At 31.2% G+C, this 14,436-nt stretch overlaps 1 protein-coding gene across 1 annotated transcript in view; it reads left to right on the plus strand.

Annotated features, from left to right (window-relative positions):
• The first annotated feature begins 2,603 nt into the window (after positions 1-2,603).
• The window catches only part of LOC123009457, a 68,486-nt gene continuing 56,653 nt past the window's right edge, over positions 2,604-14,436 (plus strand). Inside the window, exons 1-3 of the mRNA XM_044405782.1 lie at positions 2,604-2,944; positions 6,929-7,336; positions 13,557-13,693. Coding sequence (XP_044261717.1) covers positions 6,992-7,336; positions 13,557-13,693 — 482 coding nt within the window. The 5' untranslated portion in view covers positions 2,604-2,944; positions 6,929-6,991. The remainder of the gene's footprint in view (positions 2,945-6,928; positions 7,337-13,556; positions 13,694-14,436) is intronic.

The following is a 14,436-nucleotide window of genomic DNA, read 5'->3' on the forward strand; positions in this document are numbered from 1 at the left end:
TTCTATGGTCTAAAAATATGTTTGTCATTATAGGTAATTTCTATATAGGATGGCGCAACAAAGTTATATTTTTTCTTATATAACACCCGGTATATTATGCGCTTATTTGAAAGAGTTTTTAATTCTAAAAATATCCATATTAAGTTTTATGGACCGTTTATTATTTATGGGCAATTTTATGAAGAAAAAGTACCATTTTTGAAAAATCACAAAGGCTTTGTTAGAAAGAAAAGGTGAATAAAAACAATTTCAACTATTTTTTCTGGGTCTGGTCCTAAATTATTATGGTTGAAATTCGATCCATTTTTTGCAACTACTGCAACTACTGTTGACATTCGCAAATTATCAAGTGACTTAATTTTTTCTAATGAAACACCCTGTATGTTATTACTTTATCGTGTAGAGCTTTTAATAAGCTTTCTAAAAAACCTAGGGTTTGTAGGTCTAAACTTTACCTGTTTTATTATACACCCTTTAAACCTACAAAATTTTAACTTATCCTATTTAGCCTTGAAAATCAAGTAGGTTTGCGTTATTTCCTCTTCTAGAAAGTTAATTTTTTAAAGTTACGTTATCATCATACATGAATCAAGTTTGATAGAGAATGTAGAATGGAGCTCTTGTTCTATTTGGTCGCATTGTGCGACTATTTTTAGCAACAGATTTCCTAATTGATAGATTGGGAGGGGAGAACTATTGTCTGGCCACTACGATCTCCAGATTTGACTACAATTGATTTCTTTTTATCGGGGTGTGTTGAAGAGAAGGTGTATCAAACAAGACTCACTACTCCAAATGACATGAAGGAAAGAATAATTGAAGCCTTTAATGACATCTCTGTTGAAATGCTGAGAACAATCAAACTTTTCTTTATGCGTAGACTAGACGTCTGTCTGACGAGGAATGGCAGGATTTTTAAATATTTGCAACAAAATTAATTAAATTTTGAAATTTTTATAATTAAGGTCTTGCATTGAATTCAAATTCCAATTAGCGTTTCTTGAGTTTTACTCAGTATTTCAATAAACAACCTGTTTTCGTAATTGATGTATGGTGACAACGTAACTTTAAGAAATTATACAATTTTTTTAGAAGAGGAAGTAAAGCAAACCCACTTGATTATTAACGCTAAATAAAATAATTTAAAATTTTGTAGGTTCAAAAAGGTGTACAATAATACAGGTAAGGTTTAGACCACTAAACCCTAGTTTTTTTAGAAAGCTTATTAAAAGCTCTACACAATAATAAAATAACATACAGGGTGTTTCATTAAAAAAAAATCAAGATAATTGATATTTTGCGAATGTCAACGCTCTGCAGTAGTTGCAAAAGATTGATTGAATTTCTACCATAATAATTTAGGACCAGACTCAGTAAAAATGGTTGCAATTGTTTTTATTCACTTTTTCTTTCTAGCAAAGCCGTTGCGATTTTTTAAAAATGGTACTTTTTTTCATAAAATTGCCCATAAATGATAAACGGTCCGTGATAGACCCATAAAACTTAATATGAATATTCTTAGAATTAAAAACTCTTTCAAATAAGCGCATAATACACCGGGTGTTATATAAGAAAAAATATAACTTTGTTGCGCCATCCTATATAAAAGTTACCTATAATGACGAAAATATTTTTAGACCATAGAGAAAATTAATGTCTATCGTCCAAAAGCAACCGCGTTTCGTAATCGAAGTAATCGAAGAAATACGGAGCTCTGGGACAGCCTGGATAATGCTTGTCAACATATTGTGAATAAAAGACACTAAAATTGAAGAATTTGAAATTTTTTTGATTAATTTTGCATTCTATAAAATTTGACGGTTTGAGTCATTAGCATGGTTGCCAACTGTGTATATAATTATAACACTAGTTACCTGCTTTAACTAGAATTTTACATAGACATATTGAAATTTTGAAAATTTAAATAGCACAAATGTCGCACTATACGTATTTTGCGGAAATCTTTGTGGAAATTCTTGAAATAAGAAAAATAGACTGAAAAACTGTCGATTTTCATTTCTTGCTTTATAAAAATATACTGAATAGAAAAGACACGATATACTGTTTAGTGTCTTATTCTCTAAGAATAGACAATTTTATTTGCAGCCGTATATAATGTTGACATTTCTAAACTTGAAGATGGTGTCTTGTTACTGACTTTCTATTATATTATACTTGTTTTTTCACAAAAATTAAAGATGGGGTGAATAAAGTTGTATACAAACCTCGCAGGAGGTTTCATTCCCACTTTAGTGTGTAATAGACTATTACCAATTTTTGATAAATTTCTTGATGACGAGATGAGAAAACTGTCGAAAAGCCCTTAAATCGATTCGTTCGATGACTCTTCACTTTTCTGTATCATTTTCTATAAAATATGCAGTTTCGAAGCTTGCCTTTTTGACGTTATCTGTTCAACAATCGTCCGAAATCTCCGGTTGAAACTTTGCATTTCCTCAATGCTGGCGTCCCGATGCATAATTCATAAAATTCGATGACGTCGTTTTATGATCGTCTGGATGCAAGTGTTCCAAATGCGCGCGCGCTCCGGCGTCGGGACGCTGGATAACAGAACAGAGGGACGTCCAGTGGGTTGGCGGCAGCAGACTGAGTGGCGTCTCGTTGCAAAGCTGCCGCCGCACGTGTATTTCTCTCAAATCCCACACAAAACCGAACCAAACGCACAAAAAATCAATCATATCGTAACGATTTTCTAAAAATTTTGTGTTCTCCGCCTTTTCTCTGTGACCAGGAAAAAAATTACAAGTGTAGTGTTGGTAATTATAAGTTTGTGTCGGGAAGTAATTTAACTTTTTCATCTGATCTGTGAGAAGAAACGCAATTTTCGAGCACTTGATACGAAAAAGACAGTTTTTTAGCAACGAAACTTAACACTAATTAGGACGAGATAAGAATAATTGAATTTTTGACGAGTTCCATTAAGGTTGGTAGGCGTGGTTAAAGTTTAAAACACTCTTTGACCTTAAAACGCGTTTTTGAATACGAATGAATGTCAATCAATCAAATTTAAATTTAGATTTTGTGCCAGAAGGCTGGAATTGATTTGGTATTAAATGAAAAATTGAATAATTTTAATTGGTTCGTTAGGCAACGTCAAATGCAAGAAACACGTCAAAAATAAGGTTAATAGAAAATGGTGGATGCGCCGGGATAACAATAAGAGCAACAGATGAGAAACCAATTTTTGATCAAATTACCTGAAACACAATTTGATAAATCTGAGTTCTCTGTTATCGGAAAACATCAACAAAGTTTGCTCCTTTATGTTAATCCGAGGCCCAAAACGCTAATAAATTCCCTTCTTTGGAGAAACAATCATCGATTTTTCTCCATAATTGAAAGACAGAGCTTAAAAGACAAAATTTACAAGATCTCACAGTACTGCAAATTGAAATTTGCTGATAAAAAGCCTCGTAAAAACAATCACAAAATTATAAGTGTTTCTCTATCTAGTCAAAACATAACGCTACAAAAAGCAAAATTTTGAACAATCTGAACAATTGCAACATGTATTTACACACAGATGGCCATTTAAGGTGTTAAAACCACTTGAAAACATAAAAAACAACATCTATTCTTTTAAATCGAAAGATTTTCAACAATTTAAATCATCACAAGCTGTGATTTAGTGGCAAATAAGTCAAAAACTCTTAAAAATTTGATTTTTTTAAACTAGTTGCTCCAAATTGGTCCAATGGTGCGACTTTTTCAACACTCTTGAAGTACTGTCGAGTTAAGCAAATCATATTTATAAAATTTACATTTGATGAGCATATTTCATGCCCAAGTTGAACGTAAAAAGGCTTTCTATTATGGCATGTCAGCGGGAGTTTCACTGATGAGTTTCATCGTTTTATGTGTTTGCGCATCTGCGACGACTAATGTTTAAAGAAAATTTGAAATTTCAATAAATGAAAATTAAATGTAGTAGAAAAAACATTGCATGAATTTTGGGAAATCTTGGAATTTATTCAAACTCAGCTTTCCCATTTGAATAATACGAAAACTGCTTTTAAATGTGAATGAAAATTGCATAAACGTCTCGTAAAAAGTGAAATACCATGTTTGAGATTTTCCTTCGTTGGAATTGAAACATCGTGTTGTTAACTATGTATTTCAATCAATAGAGTTACTAACTAGTCAATGTGAAAGTTTCGTTTTTATTTAGTAAAGTGTCAAACGAGACTTTTCAAAACATCGTGTTGCAGAAGATTAAGAAAGTGTCAAAAAATACCAGCTTAAAAAATACTAGACTTGCAAAAAAACATTTAAAAATTCCTTAAAGAAATGCTTGAATTTAAAAAATGTCAATCGAGACTTTTTTAATTGAAACATCGTGTTTCCAACTATTTGTTTCAAACAATAGAGCCACTAATTAACTCTTTCTATTAACTTAACCTTTTCTATAACATGATTTAAAATGCAAGAATAGCACTTGAGGAAAGCTATTCTTTCGTTCTATTTGACTAAATAAAATTGTGTGTGCAAATATTTGTAGGTAGAGCCAGCGCTTAATACTGTTGACTCTTGAGTTGAAAAACTGAGCGATTTCAGCCAATTAGGAGCGGTTATAATAAAATGCAACGCTGCAGGTGATACTCATTGTTACTAGTTGCCATAGAGCTTAGAAGATTCCGACACAGCACCCGAATTGTATGATTATGTGGAAATACGGGTCTGGTAGTAAGCTCCGTGAACGTACTACGAAACGTTATCGACCCACATCCAGACTGGAAGAGTCTACTGGAAACATTCGCGAACAGGGTTGGACTGAATTTGTGGCGCGATTCGATTGGATTATTTTTTATATTAACTTAATTGCACCTCTTATATGTGTTGAGAGGCAAAGGTTGAGACATTGCCCCGCCATACGGGTTAGTAACATCGCACTACTTTTTTTGTTCAATTTGATATTTTTATTTTTATTTACTTTTTGATGCGTTGGGTAAGCTCAATGTCTATTCTTTCTGAAATAATAATAACAAATAGTTTTTGCTTTAAATATTAAAACTGCAATCTTCAAGCTGCGCTAAATCACACAAACAGGGCTTTAAAGCGTCAGATTTTGTCTTGGGTTTAATGTAAAAGACTAATTTATCAACGCAAAGAGAAATGTTTTCATTAGTAACAACAAAAATAAAAGAAATTTAAAATTATGAGCAATCAACAGATGACAAATCAATGTTTGTTTGAGTTATCTGAGTCATAACTCGATAAAACCGAATTCTCCCTTTATATGAACAAAGTTTATGTTAATCAAGGACTCACAACATTTGCTAAAAAACAAAATTTGAACTAAAAATGTAATTTATTCACAAATGGTCATTTAAGACGTCAAAAATATTAAGAAAATGGTAGGTTTTTTATTTTTTAAAACAATGATCAACATCTTATTTCTTTGAAAATACGTTTCTGAAATATTGCATGGTTACATAATTAAACATTCACAATTTCTAGAATCCTAAGATTTTTACTCGTAAATTTCAGATTTTTATTATTCCAGATGTCTAATAATATTTTTTTTATTTAAGACTTTAAGAGTTAAGAAATACAATTTCTAAAATTGAATTCTGTTTTTACATTTCTACATTTTGAATTGTTTTTAAAGCTCCGAGAATTAAATAGTATATTTAATACTATATTAAAAAAATTAAGTTTAAAAGACGACTTGACTTAAAACTACTGTCTCCCCCCACACCTGTGTTATAAATTGCTAATTTTTCATACGTCTGGCTCAAATTTCGTGTAATCTGCCTCCCATATTCGTAATGAACGCACATTCGTCTCTGTCTTTTATTATTTATGCGTATTTTGGGGTAACCTTGTCTCCATTTAGCAAATTGGCGCAGTCGGTAGGTTAAATTAAATTCCACTCCATATCAAATTTAAAAAGTTGAGGCACTTTAAGGAATTGTCTTGGTGTGAAATGGAGAAAAACAAGTTCCGGCATATATTTTTTCGATCACTCAACAAATTTTCTAATGTTATTTGAGATTTGCGAGAGTTTCGTGTACGTGACTGAACTTTTTACACTAATCGTGATAGTTTGGTAGCAAGAAGGCCTCTTCCATTGTCGATTTTTCTTTGTTATGTTACTCCTGTCACGGACAATTTCAGCGTTTTGAAGAGAAGTGGAGATGACTTTACGTTTGTGAAATTTTCATAACAAAGGAAAATTTTGTTATATTCACAGTAACGTGTTAAAAAACGTGAATTTAGTGACCGTTGTGTAAATATTTGACGGACACTGCACTTCAACTATTTCACAATTACCTTTAGGAAGATAAATGGCCACGTTCTTTTGTTAAATGGAACGTCGAGTTAGACAGTTTAATTGAATTAAAAAAAAATTAAATAAAATAAAACTCGCTTTATTGATGTTGTGATAAAAACAAAGTGCAGTTTTAATTAAACCAAAATTTGATCTTCAATTAAGTTGTAAAAGTCGTCCAATATCTTGAAACTTTATTAATTGCTCTTTTTGCAAATCGATTGGGAGTACCGTTAGGGATGAAATAATTGGTTTGAATCGTGATGTTTTCAATGCTTTTGATCGATTTAAATTCGGGATAGTGCGACACGACATTTCAATTAGGAGCCAAAAATATTTCACTTGTCACTTTTCTTTAGTTTGGTGTAACTACGCAATAAAACAGGCCATTGGAGTATTATTAATGTTTGTATGAATTAAATAATTTCTGGATTTAGGGATGATTAATGTTATGACAAGTTTCCAAGTGTTTTAATCAGTTGAAATCTAATTTGTCTTGCGTGGTTTCAAAGTCTGCGACATTACCCCACCATAAAGATTGTCGCATCAAGACTGATAACACACCAGTTTTATATTTTTTCTAGTTTAAAGACAGTATTTCTGAAACCTTTTGACATAAATTGACTTTATTTTCAGATGTGTGTCGAGGTCGCGCCGGAAAAACCCGTCGTCAAGTGAAGAAAATCGAATATTTTCATCATGAACCGAGACGAGGTTCATCTTCGCGATCGTCTGTTACTTCTCGCGGAATGTTCGAATCCGCACAAACCGTTCAACGTGAAACGGAAAACGACACTTACGAAACAGGGTTCGAAAAGTGGACCGAAATTAAGCGTCCAGGATTTCGTGAGGATGGATCCTGGATATACGCCGGATATCGAGCACCTGGTCTTCCCCGCGAGAAAAAGAAATCCACAACAGGTGGCACCGATTAGTACGACGGGGAAGGCCAGGAGTAGATTGGCGGAAATGTTTGCGTTGAGCAGGCATCTGCAGCAGAGGAGCACGGATAGGGACACGAAAACGAGGAATCCCACGGTCAATGTAAGCAAAAATGGGTAATGGGACACTAAATTAGTGGTATAATATCACTTTTCAACACTCGCGGCACAGCCGTCTCCCCTCGTGGAGGAATTTTCAATACTCAAATGTGTGTTTTACTAGTCTTCTCAGCTTTACAGACAAAAATATATGTTTTTTAGAGATTTTATCTTTTGTTGTGCTTAACATAATCAATCGAGTACATAAAAATATTATTTCAGCACCCAAATGAGTGTTTTATTAATCTCAAGTATGCGAAATATGATTTTTTAGGAATTTTGCTTTTCATAGTTTTTACAAGCAAAAGCAAGTGTTTAAATCATTTGTTTCGACACCCAAATGAGTGTCCAAAAGTGTTTTAACAGAGTTTTAAAAAGACAAAGTAAAAATTTTGCGTTTTAACAAAAGTCTTCAAATGAGTGCTTAAAAAGATTATTTTAGCATTCAAATTAGTGTTTTAGAAGTCTGTCTCATATTAAACATGCAAAATGTAAGATTTTGAAACAGTTTTGACTTTAACTACTCAGAGGACAAAACCAGTATTGAATTCTGTCATTACGACTCCGAAATTAGTGTTTTAATAGCTTATTACATTGGAAAATTTTGAAACTTTTTACAATAGAAATTCTGTGTTTAGCATAATTTTGAATTCATTCTTTAAGTCTAAGTAAAGGTTTGAGTTATCTTAAATACTGATTTTACAGATTTTGTTTTAGTTTTTTATTCAACTTTTTACAACAGAAATTCTGGGTTTAGAAGGCATAATTTTGACAGACTCTGGATTTAAAAGGTCAAATTCTGAGATTATGAATCAAAATTTTAAATCATAATACATATTAAAAAAAAATTCTAAAATTAAAAAAACGGAATTCCGAGTTTAGATTAATTCATTTTATTTTAATTTCTTTATTTATTGCTGAAATTTTGAGTTTAGAAGGTATAATTTCCAGATGAAAATACAGAATTTTGAATGCAGGTGAAACTCTAAGTTAAAGTAGAATGCAAGTTGTAAAAAATTCTCAAAATAAATATTTTAGTTTTAGTGTTTTTAGTGTTTTATTGTATTTAAATCATTTGTTTCGACACCCAAATGAGTGTCCAAAAGTGTTTTAACAGAGTTTTAAAAAGACAAAGTAAAAATTTTGTGTTTTAACAAAAGTCTTCAAAAAGATTATTTTAGCATTCAAATTAGTGTTTTAGAAGTCTGTCTCATATTAAATATGCGAAATGTAATATTTTGAAACAGTTTTGACTTTAACTACTCAGAGGACAACACCAGTATTGAATTTTGTCATTACGACTCCGAAATGAGTGTTTTAATAGTTTATTACATTGGAAAATTTTGAGACTTTCTACCGAAGTTTGTATACAATTTTATTCACGAGCGTATTTTTAATGTTCGTAAAAAAAGTAAAAAAGAGATGTTTCTAATTGTGACAAGACTGGGACTAGAAAACGAGGGTAGTAATAGAGGTAGGTAATAGAAGGTTTGTAATGAGACATTTTCCAACGTAACTAAGGTTAGAAATGTCAACATTACATATACGATTGTGAATAAAAGACATTAAAACTAAAGAATTTGAAATTTTTGTGATTAATTTTGCATTCTATAAGAGTTTGACGTTTTGGGTCATTGGCACGGTTGCCAACTGTGTAGATATAACACTAGATACCTGCTTTAACGAGAATTTTTCATAGACGCATTAAAATTTTAAGATTTTAATTAATAATAATTAATTAAAAATAAATAGCATAAGTGAAATAATGGGGGGGGGCTAGCGACGTTGCCGCTTTCTCACTATCGAATTCGACAATTTATTGTAACTTACAGGCATATTGGTATTATTTTTGTAATTGAACATCCGATATGATTTCAGTAATACTTTGAGTACTGAGTGACTTATTTGAACACTGAAATGAGTGTTGAAATGGCAATTTTTTTCTACGATATCGATATAGCTCAAATGGCTATTATAGCAACTGTTTAGATAAGGACTTTTGAAGGGAATACAAGTCAATCAACAAGTTTCAAGTTTTCACCGATTCCCAACCCCCTTTATCTTGGTCTATTTTGCCAGGAACAATTCGAAATAATTTCGATTTGGTTGACAAGTGAGAAACTACCCCAACTGATACCTGAAACTTTGTTTCTAATGTTCGGTAATCAATTTATTGACATTCTGTGTCATATTAAATCCCACCTTGTACAGTTTTGGGCTTAACTATTTAAAATATGATTTATTACTTCATTATAGGCTGGGATTTTGATTATGTATCGATTTTTTTACCTGTCGGTGAACACAGAATCCATTATTTACATAAAAGGCGAGATTAATGATCGTTTTTCCTCCCTACAAATCATATTTATATAATTTACAACCAAGGGTCGAAAATGCTATAAGCAGCAATTCGAATGTCAGTGATTTAATTTGATTTCGGTGAAGGAATTGAAGCAATTAGATTTTCGCTTGGAAATAATTGAAAAATAAGACGACTTTTGGGTGAAATTAATTTTTCTTCATTGTGCAAAGGTGAAATGAGGCGTGAAGGGTGCGCTGAAAGGCCAACTATAAATAATTCGACTTTGACCTTTTTTAGAGTTTTTTTTATTGGATCAATAACGAAAGTTTTTGGTGGAAATATGTGTCAAACACAATTTGTTTATTGCATTCAATGTAATTTGGTGCAATTATATGAGTTTTCTTCCAAATCCGTGGAGACTTTATTAAATTTACGCTGTAAAAACGTGGATTCAAAACGATACCCCGAGGAAATATAACTTTACGGTTCGTTAAAAAAATGCGTAAGGATGGAATTTTTTTTATTTTTTTCTTCAAATGCATAGTAAAATTGCTTCAATTGACGTTTTAATAACGTCGCTTTCCTTAAAAGATAATAAATGTCGATTTTTCCGCATGAGAGCACTTGGCACTCACTTCAAAGTATTGTATTTGAAATGATGGATTTGCGCCTTCTTGAATGCTATTGAAATCGATGAGTTTTTAATTGAGTCAAATGCTGTTTACATCTTCATCATGTTTGATGTTTAACTATAAATAAACGGGAATGTGGTTAAGTGAACGTTTAATAAACGCGAGTTTGGTTCGAAAATAAAACTTTCCTATAATGTGTTTGGCTTAATTAAATTTCAACTAGACGTTTTATTTGTGTAAAACTAAGCGATTTAACGTATTAAAAATTGAAGGGAGGAAAAATGAAAGAATTCAAATAAAGTTGGTTTTTATTTTATAAATTTTTTCCAATGAAAATGAAAAATATGCAGTACATTGGTAACAAATATTTGAATAGCAATTTTAACACACCAATGAGCGAGCAGCAATGATATACAGGGTGCGCCAGAACTCGCGCCCCAGAGAAAAATGCTATATAAGGTAAGATACCAGGAACATGGAAAAAATGTTAAAAAATTTTATCTATAAAAATTTCTAGGTTATGAGGGTTTAAAGTTTGCACTTTGACACTATTTATTTCTGTTGGAAAAATAATTTTCCAAGTTTTTTTGCTATAGGCTATTAAAAGAGGAAACAAGGAAGCTGAATCCTAAATTGTAACTCTGTTCAATGTTATTTGTGGTTTTTATTGGCAAAATTTTTGTCCCTTTACTAAATAATTGTAAAAGAACATATACAAGATCATCAGTATCATTAAATAGATATAAAAAATGTCAAATGTCAAAAAATAAATGTTAAAATCTTTTGAATTTTTTAAACATTTTGTTCATGTTCCTGGTATCTTACCTTACATGAAAATTTTCTCTGGGGCGCGAGTTCTGGTGCCCCTGTATTTCGCCACACAAATTAGTGTGTGAAAAACTCAAAATTTGAATATTTTTGGGCAAACGACAAATTTTTGTATTAAAATTTGACATTTCTAGCAATTCTGAGTTCAGAAAGTATTATTTTGAGTTCTCAAATTCTGAGTTTAAAAGAAAAAACTTAAGTTATAAGAATAAATTTACAAGACAAAATATACTAAAATACAAGGTTTCGAATGCATTGAGATTGAAATTCTGAGTTTAGAAGGCATAATTTTGAGTTGAAAGTACAGAATTGTGAATGTAGAAGGTCAATATTTGAGTTTATGAAATGAAATATTAAGTTATGAGAATAAATATTTAGAATATTTTTTCCGGAATTAGATAAAACGGAATTCCAAGTTTAGAAAGCATAATTTTGAATTCAGTACATCATTCTTTAAGTCAAAGTGAAGGTTCGAGTTATCTAAAATATTGATTTTACAGATTTTATTTTAGTTTTTTATACATTACTAAAATTTTTACTACAACAGAAATTCTGTGTTTAGAAGGCATAATTTGAAAAGAAAAATACAAAATTTTGAATTCAAAAGGTCAAATTCCGAGATTATGAATCGAAATTTTAAGTTATAAAAATAAATATTTATTTAGATTTTTTTTTCGTAATTAAAAAAAACGGAATTCCCAGTTTTAGAAGAAATAATTTTTCATTTATTCTTAAAGTCTAAGTGAAGGTTATCTAAATACTTATTTTACGGATTTTATTTTAGTTCTTTATTCAACTTTTTACAATAGAAATTCTGTGTTTAGCATAATTTTGAATTCATTCTTTAAGTCTAAGTGAATTATTTTAATTTTTTGATTTTTGATTGAAATAATTTCTGCTAAAATTGAATTTCTGACTTAGAAGGCATAATTTTAAGTTAAAAGTGCAAAATTACGAATTCAGAAAATCAAAATTTGACTTTAAGGGTGAAATTTTTACTTATAAGAACGATTTTTTTTTATTTTATTAACACATATTTCCGAATTTAGAAGGTATAATTTTTTCCATAAAAATAAGATTTAAAATTTAGATAAAAAGACAAAAGTTGTGAGCTTTATGTACACATTTTCAATATTTTTAACAATTGGGCTTTTGAATCAATAAGTAAGTTTCTTAGCTTAAAGTCCGCTAGAAATGAAACAAATTAAAGCCAATAATTGGAAATATTTATTATTCACCACCACCAACGACGCCTTTAATGCGGTTCTAATGGATGCAATAAATTATTCTCTTTGATCCGACTTGTACCTGATTTACACCATCGTAAAAGCACTACAGCAGAGGCAAAATTTGTGTTTTTAGATTATTTTTCAACAAATTAAGAAAAAATATTTTTAGATATTTTCATGTCTTTATTATATGACATAGCGTGCAACATAAAAGCACTAAATTACTTAAAAGCAGCACTTGAAACTTTGCGAGCACATTTTTCAATATACTAAATTATTAAAAAACAGTTCAAAAGCATTTTATCTTAAAGATAAAATTTCAACTCGCTTCCAACTCCCAACTTCTGATCCCGAAACAATCAAGGATTAGTTATTGTGCTATTTCAAGTTGTACTGACTTGAAACGATCTCTGCATAGATTAAGAACGAGGAGAAGTCAATTTGAAAAAAAAAACATTTTTTCTTCTTTATTTCATAGAAATAACGGGATTCCGAGTTTGGAAGGCTTAATTTTCAGTTTAAGTCGTCATTTTTAAGTATGAGCTAATGATTTTTGTACTGATTTTATGTAATACATTACTGCGCGCGGCACGGCCGCAAGCCCCCTCTCAGAATTTGATTATTTGCTAATTTCAAACAAAATTTTTTTTTCTTCTTTTCTGAGAAAAATTTGAACAAGAATATTGTTTATCTGCAAACGTCACAAAAGTGACCACTTTTATGACTAAATGACACAGGTAAAAGTTTTACTTTTCAGACATGGAGTAAAAACACTGTTTTTACGCCTAGGCGTTTTTACTTTTACGTGACACTTACTTTGACATTTACCACTGTTGTCTCTTTCTTGTCCCTTTCGCTTTTTCAGCATTTTCTGGAGAGGTACAAGGTAGATTATCAGCATTCGACATTTTGCACTATAAACTACACCAGTTATTCACCAGTTAAATCAGTGAACACTTTCGAAATCTCAACACAAATTCCGAAACTGACGCGTGACGTTTGTTATGATTTTATTGCAAAGCGTCCTGATTGTTGAGGTGATTTACTTGATTATTGGTGTGTTGCTCTTTTCTCTCCATATGAATCGTTTGCAGATAAAATAGTATATGTTATTAGGAGTAAAAGTGAGTTTATGTGGCTCAGCTGAATCCAAATCCAAATTGAACATTCAGCTTCGCCACATAAACAATCACTTTTACTCCTAATAACATAATCTACTATTTTTCATTGCAGAGAAGTATCGATAGCGCCAGTGCACCGCCTCGGCCTTCCGACTCTCGAAGGTGGGTGTCCGGTTCAGAAGAACCGGTCAGAGGCAATTCCAATACCAGGATCAGTCCAGTCGCGGAGTCCGACATGGCCGCTGCGAGGTGAGTGCAAAAATTTCGGTGAAAATCCGGGGAAAAGCGTGCCGGAATGCGTGTTGGAAAATTAATTATTTGCTTTCGGATGTTTTCACTTGTTTGTCGAGTATTTTTTTTAATTCGTACGAACGGTTCAGAGAGATCCATTAAAAGTTTCTTTCGGAAAAGAATTAAGAAATGTTTTTGGTCGTCGGACGAGTTTTCCGAGCGGTTGTTTATTTTTCGTGAGGTGGTGAAACGAGCATCGAGTGATTGCATTATTTAGATTCATGAGGTCCCGTTTTTCCAGTTTTCTTTTAGTTTTAATTTAATTTTTTTGTGATTTTGTTAACAATTTAGCACATATTTGTCTCAAATTATTTGATTAAGATACTTTAAAATTTGGAATTCCAATTTATGAACTAGAATTCCATGTACAAATTCCAAATTTTTTGAGCTTTTTACGTAAAAATCTGTATTCAAAACTCAAAAATTGTAAACATAAGCTTGAAATCTTGCGTAATTCGTCTTCAAACTAAAACGTCAGGTTTAGAAGGCCTAATTTCGAGTTTAAATTTTACAGAATACTAAATTTAAAAGATCAAATTGTCTGTTTATCAACCGGAATTTTAAGTTATTACAACGAAATTTTTGAAGCAATTTAGGTTATTTAGGCAAATTCTAAATTTTATGTTTGTGGTTATTTAGAATGAATTAAAATGTTTATTTATTTTATTTTTTCTTTAATATTAAAAAAATTTTTAATTAAA

This window comes from Tribolium madens, unplaced genomic scaffold (genome assembly GCF_015345945.1).
Source record: "Tribolium madens isolate multiple individuals breed KSU strain unplaced genomic scaffold, Tmad_KSU_1.1 Scaffold_7;HRSCAF=85;Tcas5.2_LG10, whole genome shotgun sequence".
Classification (NCBI taxonomy): Eukaryota; Metazoa; Arthropoda; class Insecta; order Coleoptera; family Tenebrionidae; genus Tribolium; species Tribolium madens.